The 16,219-nt window shown below is 42.3% G+C and overlaps 1 protein-coding gene across 1 annotated transcript in view; it reads left to right on the forward strand.

Moving 5' to 3' along the window:
- The first annotated feature begins 229 nt into the window (after positions 1-229).
- RDH13 (retinol dehydrogenase 13) overlaps positions 230-16,219 on the forward strand; it is a 19,613-nt gene continuing 3,623 nt past the window's right edge. Inside the window, exons 1-4 of the mRNA XM_018558851.1 lie at positions 230-360; positions 5,558-5,676; positions 11,419-11,574; positions 11,956-12,060. Of these exons, the coding sequence (XP_018414353.1) occupies positions 296-360; positions 5,558-5,676; positions 11,419-11,574; positions 11,956-12,060 (445 nt within the window). The 5' untranslated portion in view covers positions 230-295. The remainder of the gene's footprint in view (positions 361-5,557; positions 5,677-11,418; positions 11,575-11,955; positions 12,061-16,219) is intronic.

Genomic DNA, 16,219 nt, shown 5'->3' on the forward strand with positions numbered 1-16,219 from the left:
GACCATTGAATTCATAAACAGCTTTAGCAGAAACACAATGTAATAAGTAATTTCTGGGGACAGACCAGGAATCAGGGACACCAAATGTATTTTTCAACAGTATTAAATCAAAATAGCAACGCTGCCCATTGAAACCCTTGTGCATTCAGCTACTGCCTTGTGCTGACTCCTCACGGCACCCGTAGTAGGAATAGGAAGCGCACGTGAAGTTCTTCCTGCACTGTGCGGCTTTACCAGTGACCTCTGCCGAGTGTCTTGTTCTTCTATCCGCCTTGGATATATTATATAACAGATCATGAATAAGTATGTAGTAGGAGCTTCTATGGTTGGAACGTTAATAGGAGGATCGGTGCTTCTAAAGTAAGTGTTGCTTTCGTATGTTATAACATGCAGATTGTCCTGCTAAACACGATTTACATCTAGAATTTCAATAATTTGCTACCAAACATGTTACTGAGCTGCATACAATGATGTTATCATTGTTAATATTGTTCTTCACGTACCACATATGTTCCTTGTTTGTGGAATTAAAAGTGCAACTTAAAAAACAGGTCTAGACAAAGCTTTTCTTGTTGTTAAAGTGACACTAAACTCAGGAGTTAAAGCGTTATTAAACCCTTACGTTTTTGTTTTGTATATATCTACTGCTAGTAAGCAGTAGATATATGCAAAAACTTAAAAAAAACCTTTTTTAAACAGGTTTAAACTTACCTCTGTCTTCGCCACGTGCTCTTGTCCGAACATCTGAGGTGTCTTGGGCGGCCGCAAAGAATCTTGGGGCGGGCACATGCGCACTTCAGATGTTAGGTCGGGAGACGAAGAGAGACACAAGGTTGAGACACATGGAGCAGCGTGCACCCGCACAGACACTGTGGGACATCAGAGGAGTCGGCTCTAGATCGGAGACCGGCACCAGGGCTGGAGGGACAGCTGAAAAGGACAGTAAAGAAGATGATCGAATAAAAGTCCTTACACCAACATGGGGGGGGGGGCAAAGTTTACTTAAAATCTTAAAAAAGTGTATTTTATGTGTGTGTGGGGCCTGGGGGGGGGGATACACCTATATTTCAGGTGCGATATGGGATTCCTGTGTCACAAACTTGCTTTTTCCTGCACAGGATTTTCTAATCTGGCATTTAGATGCAGCACCTGTCACCCATTCAAGTTATTCGGGTGACAGCCGTTGTATGTACATGCATGCATACCACATGTAATCATATGTGATACGATTGCATGCAGTTACAATCACTCTCCCTGGATACACAATTGTGTGTCCAGGGAGAGTGATTGATACCTAACTGCATGTAATCCTTTCACATATGATTACATGCGGTGTGCAGGCGTTTACATGCAGCAGCTGTCACCCGATCATTAACTTGAATGGGTGACAGTTGCAGCTTCTAACATGTGCATACATAAAAACTGGAACCGTATATAGTAGCGGTCCCCATGGGACTAAAAAATTTGTCCAGTGGGCCCCAACTAAATTGAGTTTGAGACCCCTGCTCTAGAAGGAAGGACAATGTAAGCATGAATTCAGAGATGATTTGAGGCTCTACAGCCGAACGATACACAAATAAGATACGATTTTGTAAATAGTTAAAGTACTTTAATGCATTTTTAAGATTTAGCTCCTGAGTTTAGTGTTACTTTAAAGTGGAAGTAAAATTAAAAAACAAAAATAAGGATGCAGGGATTTTTAACAGAAAAATCTCATCTGCCAAAAAAGTCTTAAGGTGCCCATACACTGTACGATTCTCGTACGAGAATCCCGGGAAATCCCGCGATCGTACGATAATCGTACAGTGTGTGGAAGGCATGCGACCGTTTCTACTGTACGGTCGCACGTCTTCCGTCGAACAAGCAGGCTTGAAAACCCGCCGAGAATCGTGCGATTCTCGGCGGGTTAGTGGCCTGCTTGTTCAACAACTGCCGAACGGGCCGGTGTGCGCACGCCCACCCTGCCCGTTTACAGTGAAGCCCGCCCCTCATTGCGGTCATCGGAAGCCCGCCGCTCAGCGTAGCGGGCTTGCGATGATCGCAAGTACGATCTGCCTGTTCAAGATGGGCAGATCGTACGAGCTTTTAATAAGCTTATGACCATCGCAAGACAAAAGTCTTCCGATGGTTGTAAGGTGTATGGGCACCTTTACTCTCCACCCTAGCAATTTTTTTTCCTTGTGTACACTATGTAGCACGTGCGCTGTACAGTGTACACACTCATTTTAGAGAATGGGCCTCATATGCAGGAGTTACATCAGTGGGCACCCAATGGTTAAAGAGGATGCCAAAAGTGGTGATGGTGGAGATGCCAAAAGTGGTGATGTTGGTAATGGGGGACCAAAGTTGCATCACTCAGCGCTGGAGAAGGGCACACTTGTATGATAAATGTGCAGGGCTTGATACATTTTAGGGTCTCACCAGTCAGTCAAAATTGTCACCAGTCAGCATGACCAGACTATAGCCTTGCAATTTCTGTTTAACATTTTTGTTGGGAGAGACAGAAGTTTCTTTTGGAGGTATATAATCACCACCGGGGGGGGCTTTTTATTTTGTACTATATAATGAAAAAAAGTACCGTAAATTTCAGGGAAAAAAATGTTTTCCCTATATTATGTTAAAAAACATTTATTCTTACCCATATTTTTTGTAAAATATAAAAGACGGGGTCACGTCGGGTAAATAAAATAGACACCAAACATGTCAAGCCTTAAAATTGCACGCGCCCCAGCAAAGTCGCAGAAAATTACCACACCGAAAATTGGCCACAGGCGGCGCTTTAAACGCTTTTACTGCTCATCAGTTCAGTGTTAACAGTGATTAATGGCCCTAAAATTATTGCTCTCACTCCGATGTTCGCGGAGATGTGTAACATGTGCGGCACAATAGGCGTTTTCGCACGTAGGCGCACCCGACGCATGTTTGTGTGTGTGTATATGGGGGGTGGGGTTTTGCAAACAAATTTTATGCTTGAATTTTTTTATTTTTCCCTTTTGATCTCCTGTCACAGAGCAGCCGTGCCGGTCCCGGCCGCAACGGGCACATTGGATCTCGGGACTGGCAACGGCAGTGACAGCGACTGCTAATGCAAGCGATCGGGTGTCTCCAGAGACACCCGATCGCTTGAATGTAAAGTTTAATTACAACGGCCGGACGGGAAGCTACTCATCTGGCTCCGGCGTCCTCTCGTCACAGACAAGCGGATTTTTCCAGCCCTGTAAATGTGCCATAATGTGCAAGCACACACCCACCCAGCACACTGTGGTTTACTATTGCTTTAAAGTATTTGTGAATACAGGACTCTAAAAGAAGAACTCCCGGCAAAACTGTTATTAAAACCTTGCAGTGGTGCTACCCCTGCATTGCAAAGGTAAAGTGCTTACTGTTGTCTAGGTGCTAAAAAAAAGTTGTTCTCACCCGAACCGCTAAGCTAGCTGCCTGCTTCTCCAGTCTATTAAGCCTGTCTCCTTCTACGCTGCAGCATTGGAATGTTCCTCAGCATCCTCATGTCTATACACTGTGTATAGAACGTGATAAGTAGTAAGACAGCAAATTGTATTTCGGAACTATAATTTCTTTTACTATTGCAAAAAAAAAAGTGTTTACCTGATTTTTATTCTTTATTTGGCAGTCACATGACTGCGCAACTTCACTCACATCCTTCCTTACAGTGGGGGGAGTGGCAGAGTACCATCACTTGCAGCGGGAAATACATTAATTGCCTGGGTGTGGTGCGCACCTAGCCTGGAGGGGGTTATGGTGGCCACACTGGCTACGGGAGGTACAAACCTTGATTTGCATCAGCCTGGCATCTTGTATCTCCAAAAAGGGAGCACTGATTTGCAAACTGACTACGTCAATACAGATCTGCTTTCTTGCTCGCCTTGGTCATATTTTCAAAAGCAGGATCTGGCAACTGGCTGGATAACAAGGTGTTTGACAGCAATCAAAGATGTGAAAAGGGAACCCAGTATATTTACTAAAATATGCATAGAAAAACAGACACCCCTATATTAAAAATCAAATGGGGTAATGTACACTTCATGATTTTAATAAAGGGGTAGAATTTCGATCAGATTTTTATTGGTATCTGGTACAGGTTCAGAAAGTAATGGGTAATCCAAAAGTTGTTAAAGGAATAGGAAATGATAGAAAGTCTTTCATAGGTTACCCTGTGACGATGACAACTCTCACTATACAAAGGTTTCTTGTAATTTCTGTTTGTGTCTCTGTAGACAAGTACTTAAGGGAAATCTCAAAGGGACATAAACAGCAAAACAAAAAACTCAGAGGTTCTAACTATTGCCTTCTCTATCCAGATAAAACATGTTTTGAATAGATATATACTTTGGGCCCTAGTTATGTTTTCATGCAACTTTCACCCAAGATTTCATTTTTTTTTTTATTTGAGTCCTGGGTGAGATTTGTGCAAATCTTATATGGGAACATTTATAAATCGTTGTTAAACGCTCCATGTGTAAATAACCACCCAATCCAGCGTACACTACTATACAACTGCAATGTCTTAAAACAATGCATAGGAATAAAGCACCGCTCCTCCACGGCTTTAGCAGGGGAAAGACTGCCGGGTGCCAACAGGTAGATAGGAACGGAAGAATCCGGCCGCGCTCTTTTCTGCGCTGAATCGGTTTATCTAAAAATAGTCAGGGACGCTGAGTCCTGCCCAAGGTCCGCCATCCAAGGGGGTGAACCTCAGGCAGTACTCAGTGTCGCTGATAAATACACAGGCCCATTGCAGGTCCAATTGGGAATGTACTGTCGGATTTGAAATGTTTAAAGTCCAACTGAATTAAGCAGCATCTCAATACATCCTAGAGAGCTGTATTCAAGTATATACATGTTTACTATTCTGTACAGCTGCCTAGAATAACTAAAACTGTAAAATTAAGTTGCCTGAAGTTTGGCCCTAAAGTGAACCTATGGGCTTTACTCACTGCCAAAAAGTGGGTCTAGGTCCATGCTTGCATTCTGAGATTTTCAAATTGCCCTTGGATTTTCCAAAACCCCAAGTGATCTATCATGGTTTGTATGCTAGGAAACCGATTACACCCAGCATAGCTTTTAGGGAAAACATTAGTTCAAGTTCATTTTGACCTTTTGAAATTCTTTCAAATTGCCTCACAAATGCAGAAGAAGGTCAGAAGTGGCAAAATTGTGATGTTGCCTATTCTATTGTCATGCCAGTAGGTAGATATAGCGCACAGAAGAAGATTGGGCAGAGCACAGCCATCCAAGCTCTGGTTGTTATTTGCATAGTAGGAAAAAACAAGTACTGGAAATCCTGGGCCACGCTGAAAAACATTTATTAGGGAGTAAGGGTGTACCAAAGGAAATAATCAATAACATGATTGGTATAATTGTATTTTTATTTATTTTTAGTCAATGTCCAACATGCTTCGGGAGGTCACATAAATATGCCTTCTTTAGGGCTTTGAAGCAGATACATACTGCTTATGGTTAGTGCAGTGGTTAATAAAATATTATCAGTAAGAGATTATATCCTAATAATGCATAATCTATTTTCCTATTTTTCTAGGGATTATGTTGGTGGTGGACTATGCCCCAGCAAAGCAAATATAACTGGGAAGACAGTAATAGTAACTGGAGCTAACACAGGGATTGGTAAAGAAACTGCTATGGAACTTGCAAAAAGAGGTAAGGTTGTTTTTATTTTTTTGGCTGCAAAGGAGGGTAGCACTATACAGTATGTACAGTGTACATAAGGGGAATGCTATTTTGCAGCTTTCTTCTCCTATCCCACACCACTGGCCCCAAGCAATAACATGGGCAGGGCCGTAGCTACCATGAGGCGAGTGAGGCACTCGCCTCGGGCGGAGCTAAGAGGGGGCGCAGCCATGGCCGGCCTGGCTGCGCCCCCTCACCCCTGCTGCCATGGCCAGCACAGGGCGCTATGGCAAAAGGGGCGCCAGGTGGCCATCACAGCCAAGGCTCAGCAGGGAGAGGAGGGACGGCACAGGCTCCAGCTTCTCCTCAGATCCCTGCTACTTTTCCCCGCTTATATGGGCAGAGGCAGCGGGGATGCAATGAGAAATGGAGTGCTGCAGCCGGCGGGGGAGGGTGGAGCTGTCATCCAGGATGGCCGAGCGGTGAGGAAAGAGAGTTACTCACCAAGGATCTGTCAGATGGCGGCTCTTTCTCTGCTCACTGCTCGGCAATCCTGAAGTGACAGCGCTCCCTCCTTCCCCGCCAGCTTCAGCGCTCCCTCCTCAGCGATCAGAATGGCAGAGCGGAGGATTGGTAAATTTCTGTGATATTTACCGATCCTGTTTGTGCAGAGCAAACACTGGAGTGATCATCTGAGCGCTCCAGTGTTTGTAAATAACTGGGGACACATAGTACGATGTGTCTCCAGTTATGAATGAACAGGAAGTGCTTTACATCCGTTCCCGTTCACTCATGAGTTTCTCAATGGGTAATAGCACTCAGTACAGAGGCTTCTCATTGACAACTGGATGATAGTAAATATTTTGCTATCGCCAGTTTCTGAATGAATGGGAAGCCTCAGTACCCTGAGTGCTTTCCATTCATTTAGAACAGATGCTGCAGAAAAATAAATTGAGGACTCTGTGTCCTCAATTTCTCTTTCTATTTCAAAAGGGTAATGTCAGGGATCTGTTAAGACCCCTAATATTTCCTGAAAGCCCCCCAACAGTAAAAAAAAAAAAAAATGACACACACTTGCAAAGACTCAAAATGTGTTTCAGATGAAATGAACGGAAACTAAAAATGTTTTCATTTAGTTTCGTCAAACAAAACAAATTTTGATATTATTTTGGATTTGGCCACCAGCGCATTCTACGCATGTGTGCCGCTATCCTGTGGCGTCAGGTGATATCATACGTCTGTTGGGGGGCACAATGTTCTGTTATTGCCTTGGGGCAAAAGGAGCTAGCTACGGCTCTCAACATGGGAGTCAGGTACCATATGCTCGTTAGTTCACTTTGTAAACACCATGTTATGTATTTGTTTGTTTATTTTCTAAAAGGTGAAACACCATGTTAATTTTACACTTCCATAGAGATGAATGGCAAATATGCACCCATTAGTTGAATAGTAGTTGTTAAAAAAGGGTCCAATTTTTTTCTTTTTGTAAGGGGGATTTTAAAATGTAAGTATGCAAAGATGTTTTCAAGACCATACATACATCGTAACATTATTAATAAGGTTAAAAAAAATAATTATGTCCACCATGTTTAGCAGGTATCCCCCATTCAGAATGTATTAAATGCCTTGCGTTCTAAGGGAAGCAAAGAAAATAAGACGTAGTCACTAAAATATTTAACACTGTAATAAACTAGACTGGTTGATTATCTTCAAGTGTATGTAAACCCTTACAATGTACTTCTTATTCTTGCTCACGTTTGGTCCGTTAACTATATATTTTTTGTTTTGCATTTTGCAGTCCAACAAGTACCTGTCTAAAATCGTGTGAGCTGATCACTTCTTTGGACTTTGCCCCGTTATCTACTCTGTTCTCAGCATAGTTCCCAGCTCCCCCCCCCCCTTATAAATGAATAAAAAGAGAGGAGGTGTTTTGTAGGCCTGTCCTAGAGCAACAACATTGTTCTATTATACATACAGTACAATGAGTGAGCATTATCGCCTTAAGACAGGAAGTTTGTTTTTGGCAGGATCACCAGGTAAAAATAAATTGGGTGGGTAAAAAAGCCTGAAATAAGAAAACCAATATAGCCATGACATCTAAAGACTGGTAAGCTGCAATATATAACATTTTGCCCTTGGGTTAAATCCAACTACAGTCTTCTTTTGGCTGAAGCTCAATATACTCAAATCCAATTCAGCCTTATATAACCATGCCTTAAAACTTATCTCCAGGGGGGGGAGAAAAAATACCCTTGTAGCGGGGATAGCTCTGCACTGGAAGGATTACCTGCTCGTATTTGTCTAGGGGTATTGTGTAAAGGGCTTTTACTTACCTGAGCCCTGCTCCTCTGGCAGTCGGAGCTCACCTTTCTTCCCTATGCTCTGGCTTGTGGACTGTCCCTCGCATTCTGGTGTATAACGCAAGGCTGTGGGCCCTGCATTACACATGATGACATCAGCGGGCCTCTTGACCGCCAGAGCAGAGGGAGGAAGAAGCGGTCGCCCCCGCCTTGATATCTGAGAGAGTGGGGATCAGTAAATGGGTATTACACTATACTCTTAGACAAAAACAAACGGTTAATCCTGGCAGTGTTTTTTTTTTTTTTTTTACTTGCTGTATAATAATTTTCTTGAAAGTTCATTAAGTGATACAGGATTCAGAAACTATTATAATACAGAATTTATATAGTGCAAACAGTTTGGGCAGCGCTTTACAAAATGGGGGAGACAGTACAGTTACAATCCAATTTCAGTACAATAGGGTTAGGAGGGCCAATTGGGTTATACTGCTGCCTACAGGAGGATTTGGTCATTGACATCCAAAAAAAACGGTTGCAAGCCTATTATAACCCCTCCCACTCCCAGCATGCCTCAGTTTTGCAACAAGCAGTGCCAAGAGCAAGACCAGAAAAGTAGAAGGGTGGGACCTGTGTCTCTCAATGAACTTCCAAGAAAAAGATTTCACACTGAGTACAAAAATCCATTGTGAAATTGGGACAGATCAGTGTCCTTTCTACTTCTCTTGCTGCGGCAAGACATTTGTTTACTCCCTGGGGGTTGATGTATGCCACTGCCATGACATTGTCTGATTTTAGATTCCTTTCGGAAAACCCTCAAGATGTAGGGACAACCAAATTGCTTGAAGCTCCATAATGTTGATCAGGAGTCAGGATTTCTCCAGCTTCCAAGTCCTCTACACCAAGCTGTCTAGGACTCCTCCCCAGCCTGCCGGGCTGTCTTCGATTGTGATAATTTTCCAAGATATCAGAAGGAAGAATTTCCCCACATCAAGAGTTGGTTTCCTGAGCCACCAGGCCAGAGACCACCTGGTCCTTTGTGTCAGGCAAATCAGTTTGTCCAGATACTGAATCAATTTGTCCAACCCTACAGGATGTTAGCACTACATTTTTGGACAGGACCTATTCACACTGTTCCCTCAACAGAAAGTTGTCCAGGAAGGCACAGGGGCTAGAACCTTGGTGGCATGGAAGACGGGATTTGCTGACTGACAGTCACTGCTCTCTGCAGGGAGATGATCGAGAAGTGAGCGAGCGACGGTATGTGTTTGCTTACTTCCCGATCTATTGAGCCGACATGTGACCGTTTCATTGTCACAGGTTGGCTTGAACTATGAGGATGAGTGGTTTTCACTCACTTCATAGTTCTCCTTTTAACTCTATTTGCTCCTCAAATATTAAGATTGTGGAGTAAAGATGGATCCCTTGCCATGAGTTCCGTCCATTCCCCTAATCTATGGGATCCTTATATACTTGCACATTCTGTCCAGCATCATCAGTGCTTTAAGATGGACACTGCCAGATTAACTGTGGGAACAGCCCACTACTTGATGAAGGCCTTCTCTAACGGTTATTGAATTGAGAAGCATTTGGGTGGTGTAAATAGTTTATCAGGAGTTTCCCTGTCAACATACAAGACTTCTGAGAATGGCATGTGCATGGGAAAAATTTTAGTAGTGGCTACCTTTTGACTTCTCGGGGCAATCTGATCTTGCAAGGATTTGTGAGACTTTTCATTGGATAGTTGCAGGCAGGTCAGATAATGATTTAGCAGGAGAGGGTGTTGAGGTAAGCTTATGTCCTCGCTCGGCAATCGGAGTCGGCAAATAAAACTGCAATTTGGCCTATAAAATCATGCATAACAGTGGTGAAATCCTCCCATTTTAAAGCAAGGAGAGTGACTGCACCTGACATAGGATCCAGAGGCACCCAACAACTCAGGACTGCTCATCCTGTGTGGCATCGCAAGCAGGGACAACTTAGTTGTAATACAAGATAAAACCTTTCGAACACCCAGAGTGCTGCAAGCAGAAGAGGTTCAAATGGCCGGAGGTGAACAGATCAATGTAAGTGGCAGCAAAGACTAAATGAGGTGGAACTGAATGAAACGCAGCACTCAATTTCTCTGTTTTAAAGCTTTCTGTTGAATACATTCACACCCAATGGGTCTCATAAACAAAATATTTTCCGGTGCTTGGCCCACACAGCCTACTCCTTAAAAAAGTATTTGGGGACTAGGTCAAACCAAAAGCTGTGCTACAGCTTTGGACCTGGAAAGCACTCTCCAGAAAACTAACACAGTACACAGAGGTTTGGAAAGCGCCATAAGCAGAGCCCAGTGCTAAAAGTTCACATTCCAGGCAGGTCCTGCAATTGCCAAGTCCAGCGAGGTCTAAGTATGACCTCCAAAGTTATTGCTGAAATTACAGTGATCCAGATAGCTGCATAAAGCGACGAGCTTAAGCAGCGATCTTGTGTTGAACATATTCTGTGAAAAACCAACTCGCTGGAAAAAGTCATTAATGGTGGGAAAAGTTGAATCGAAAAGAAAAGGGCAACTATCAACAAGGTGGCAGGATACAATCAATGAAAGTAGGAACGTGCCTTTGTAAAGATTTTTTTTTAAATTCCAGTGCGTTCCAGATGTTTTTGATGCATTCCAGTGCATTCCAGACCAGACAAAATAGGACAAGCAGTATTTTTCTGGTCTGGTCTGGAACAGACTGCGCTGGTGGGAACAGAGGCCAGAAATAACACAGGGATACATTGGGATGCATTCCGGGTCCGGAAACAGTCTGGTCTGGATTTAATCTGGATGTGGTGTGAATGGACCCTCAAGTCTGTTGTTTACAGAGATCAATTGCTCAAATGGTAATTTAATCTCAGAACTGAATGAGTCATTACAGTAACTCGTCTCTAATCAAACAATTAATTCTGAGATTTCCAACACAGATAGCTATGTGTGGGAAAAAAAGTTGGCAATACATACACCTATATACCTATATAGCATCAATGTACCTCAGTTACAGCACAGAATTGCATAGGTACAGCCTGGGTGGATGGAGCCTGAATAGACTAGAAAGTTAATTAAAATGTGAATGAACTGAGCTATGATCCTCAGAAGTGTCCTGTAAACTTTTAGCCCGTGTTCTGAACAAATGCATTTGTTTTGAATTGCTTTTTTCCCCCCACCATATTAAACTGCCCTCTCCCCAAACTGAAAACATGCCTGCTAAAAATGTTAAACAAGATTTAATTAAACTTGGTTTAAACCCAAGATATTTATACCCAGAAATGGATTCATACTGCCGTAAGAAAATTCAATGTTGAAGATGGAAGTTTGAATCTACTTGGGAGGCAGAACCATAGTCTTTGTCATAATACTGATAATTACACCTCTTTTAGCTATGTTAAGCTTGTTCATGTTTCCAAACAAAAAAATTTATTTTGTGCTTCTTTTGCCATTAACATGCAGGTGGTAGAATATTTATGGCATGTAGAGATATGGAGAAGTGTGAAAATGCTGCAAGAGAAATCCGTGGCAAGACACTGAATCACAATGTGTTTGCCAAACATCTGGACTTGGCATCAACAAAGTCGATCAAAGAATTTGCAAAGGACATACTAAGGGGTAATAATTTTAAAATTAATACATTGGATAAAAAGCTGACCAGCACACTGGTAATAAAAACTATGGGGTCTATTCACGAAGCTGCCGAGGGATCTGGCCGTAGCTTCGGCCGATCCTTCGGCTAGCTTCGGCCCCAGGACCCCTTCGGTTCAGGAGAACCGAGGGGGTGCTGTACGGTCTATTCACAATAGCCCGTACAGCTCCCGATCATGGCCGAGCGGCTCAGTCAATATGTCATTATTTTGATCTGTGGTAATACTTTAGAACCAAATGCTACCATTTTATATATTTTTTTATTTTTTCTGTTAGCTAATCCTTTCAAAGATTAAATGTTTGTGCTGCTTGCTTTATTTATTTATTTTATTCATTTATTTATTTTAGAGGTGGAACAAGTAGACATTCTAATAAATAATGCTGCAGTAATGAGGTGCCCTCAATGGAAGACACAAGATGGGTTTGAAATGCAGTTTGGCGTCAACCATTTGGGTAAAGTTTTTGAACATTTTAAGGTACATTGATTTGACATGCCTTATATGTGCGTTGGACCTACCATGAAACACTGTCACTTGTCAAGATATTATAAAAACAGTTGATAACTTTTAATACTTTCACTCCACTGACGTTTTGTCAAATACACTCCCGGCTGTGGACAAAGAGCGTGTTTGCCCTTCTTCAGCCAAGTGTTGGTGTCAATGATTCACTTTCACTCTGGAAGGTGAGCCCTTCCCCACCTTTATGTATTCAGTCTCCGCTGCTCTTCTGATGTGCCCACAGCCATTTGCTGATCCCCAATGAAATAACCCAGAAGCGCTGAGCATTTGGTCACTTCCGGTTTCAGCGCTGTCAAACATGATCTGTGCTAGATTAGTTTCAATGCAGTGCAGGGGAAACATTCGGGGAATAATTAAAGAACTCCAGGCAAACATTTTCTTCATTTTCCCCACACTGCAAGGGTTAAGTGTTTGTATATCACTAGATGAAAAAATAAAAAGTTATACTCGCCTGAACAACGGAGCTGGCCGGCTGTCACAATGCTCCTCCCCTCCAGTCTCCCCCTCTGCTACAGCAATGGTATGTCCCTTGGCATCTTCACGTCCTATACACAGTGTATAGAATGTGATGATTCACTGACTTTAGACCGCTGCAGCAGATGGGGGAGAGGCTCTATGGACCGCTCTAAGAGCAAGCATTAGACCTAGACACAAACAAGCACAAATAATTTTTTTAAGCCCCCCCCATGTGCCTACATGCGAAAACGACAATTGCGCCATACATGTTGGGTATTGCCCCACAATGCCGGAATGAGAGCAATAAATCCTATACAGTTAATTGATTACATGTAAAGGCTTTTAAGGCGCCAGCCCACGTGCATGCAGTTTTAAAAATTGTAACTGTCATTTTATTCTCCAGATTGGGGGGTTCTGGGTATTTTAGGCAATATTCAGACATAAAATGTGCATTTTTAACATATGTGCAAAAAATATATATATATATGCAAAAACAGCTCTGGCAGTGAAAGACCTAAAGGATTCTGCCCTGGAATTGGAAAGATATTTAGCCTGATGACAATCACCTGATCACATTCATGCCAAAGGAGAAGCTTTGTTGCCTTGAGAGTAGGGCTGCAACAACTAATCGATTATAATCGATTATTGAAAAAGTTGTCAACTTTTTCAATCATCGATTTTTTGGCTTCCGTTTGGTTGACCCTGTCCACACATGCTGCGCGCTGCACCTCCTCCCCACCTCACACTCGCCGCTGCCAGACCCGCCCGCCTGCATCCACGCTCCACACGCCACACTTCCCCCCTGCCAGCCCCCTACCACGATCGGCACAGGGACGCGGGAAGAAGAAGTAAGGAGGAGCAGGTGTGGGGGGATGACAGGCCCGATCTCAGAAGCAAGTTGCTGGAAGACTGCTCAGGTAAGCCTGCACTTTGCCACACATGGTGCTCTATAATGTATTGCTGGGACTTGTATTCCTCTATAGCTGATGGTACATTGTGCTGTATATTATAAAGGAGTACAGATTCCAGCAATACATTATACACTGTATGTATATTGTACTATTGCTGGGATTTGTTTTATTCCTATATAGCTGGTGGTATTGTGCATTGCGCTGTATAGAGGACTACAAATCCCAGCAATAATACATTATACAGCACAATGCAGAATTCCACCAGCTATAGAGGAGTACAACAAATCCCAGCAATGACATTATACAGTGGTGAAATGCCGAATACCACTAGCTATAGAGGACTACAAAACCCAGCAGTAGTACATTATACAGCGCAATGCAGAATACCGCCAGCTATAATGTACTATTGCTGGGATTTGTTGTATTCCTCTATAGCTGGTGGTATTCTGCATTGTGCTGTATAATGTACTACCGTGTTTCCCCAAAAATAAGACACTGTCTTATATTTTTTTTGGCTCAAAAAACACACTAGGTCTTATTTTTTGGGTAGGTCTTATTAATTTTTTTTTTTAATGTACAGCAATCCACACTTATTCATGTAGAAAAGTCTACATGTATTCATGTACAAAAATATGGTGATCAGAGCAATCAGGGGTGCCGTACCTTTCCAAGAGCAATTTGCTAACCAATCGCTGGCCAGAATGAGCAAAGCGCACTTTCACTATCGATTCCTCACAGGCGGAGTGCATTTGATATCACTCCGCCTGTGACAGGAGCCGGCGCTATAGAGGAGGCATCGGCTTATGCGGCTCTGCTCCCTCTGATGCCGCCTCGTTTCCTCTAACGCTGGCTTCATGGCACCGCTGATTCTCTCCTGCCTCTCCTGGGGCTCTTCAAGTTCTCCCTTATGCCACCACCGGCCTTGGGAATGGTCTTTTTTTCGGGGTAGGTCTTATATTTTAGCAATTCCCAAAAATAGTACCAGGTCTTATTTTCGGGGTAGGTCTTATTTTCGGGGAAACAAGGTATTTTTGGGTTTTGTAGTTCTCTTTAGCTAATGCCATTCTGCATTCATTGCTGTATAATTTTACACTTTTCATTTCACTATATTGCACACCACACTTTTTTTTTTCTTTTCTACTTCCACCGCTCCAAGCTTGCTCCTGTGATGACTGCAATATCAATACAAACTAGTAGTCCCATCACTAGAGCCATTTTTTATTTTTTTTTTTAAATCCTATTAACCGATTAATCGAACTTAATAATCGGCTAACTAATCGATTTGGAAAATAATCGTTAGCTGCAGCTCTACTTGAGAGTAGTATGCATCTTCTGATTCAGGCAGTGACAGCCTCCATCAGATTTGTAGTTTGATAGATCACCTTTAACATTTAATTTCAAGTGTTGGCTAATGTTTTAAGAGCACCTCTTATGTAACAGTATCTAGTAGCTACTAGTAGTGCCCTTTAAATCAGTCAGAAGTTTTTTAATTCATGATTGATGGCTAAATATAGTAAGATCATTCAGAATGGCAACATTTGTGAGGATAATTTTTCTGGAACAATAAATAGGTGTGATCCGTGTTGTCATTGGGCATGTAATAACTGAAGCATCATCACAGAACATGTGACACACTGCTCCTTAACCCAGCCCCCGACCTGGAGAGTGCTGGATTGTACAGAACATGTAGTATGTAGATACAGTTACATTATTTTAATAGAAAATAATTTAATGCATAAAAATAGAAAGACATTTTTAAATTTTTGCACACTTGTCAGCCTATAATAAAAATGGAGCAGGATTTTTTAAAAATTAAAACAATGTAACAAAAAAAAAAGCCTGATAGGTTCTTAAAAATATATGAAATTTATTTAAGAATGCAAATTAGTCGGAGTTTTTGTTAAAGTGAAACTAAACTCAGGAGGTAAATCTTAAAATACATTCAAGTATCTTAACTGTTAACCAAAATAGCTTTTTTTGTGCATTACTAGGCAGTAGATACTCAAATCCTCTCTGAATTTATGCTAATACTGTCCTTCCTTGTGGAGGGACAGTGCGAGGGACAGTATTGACTACAAGCTGCCTCACATTTAGATGACTAATTTGTATTGAGATTGTAGTCCATCACGGGAGCGAGCTTGGGGTGGTGACTACTTTACAACACACACACAGGGACCATAGAGAAGAAAAGTAGCCACCCTAAAGTTTTCACTTTAAGTTAAGCCTACACATCCTGAACCTTCTAAATGTTGCCTGGGCATCTAGGCCTCTATGACCTCTGGTCAGGGAGGGGTTAAAATAATACCTGGCGATCCTGCAATGAAGGTTTTTTTCAAGCACTTCCTGTTATGAGTGAAATGTTCTTCACCTAGTTTCCCAATTGTTCTCCAGTAGTGTTACCCTTTTATATGCTCTCCCAGTGGAAGCTTCCTTTAGCTCTGCTGACACACATTACACAGGCATGGACCACTATTTTGAGCTTCAGTAATTCCACCCTAAGAAATGCTATGCAGCCATCACTGGAGCAAAGAAATGTTGACAGAGAGTTGACAGAGAGTAAGTACAAGTGTGGTATTAAAAAGGCAGTTGTATACGATACACAGTGCATTAGCAAACTAAACGTTTATTCAGCTAGGATTTACATGTACGTTAAACATATAGGCAGAGGCGTTACTAGAACCTTCAGGGCCCTGGTGCAAGAAAAAATGAAGACCCCCCCCCCCCCCC

The sequence above is a fragment of the Nanorana parkeri genome, unplaced genomic scaffold (assembly GCF_000935625.1).
Source record: "Nanorana parkeri isolate BGI_ZX_2015 unplaced genomic scaffold, ASM93562v1 scaffold363, whole genome shotgun sequence".
NCBI lineage: Eukaryota > Metazoa > Chordata > Amphibia > Anura > Dicroglossidae > Nanorana > Nanorana parkeri.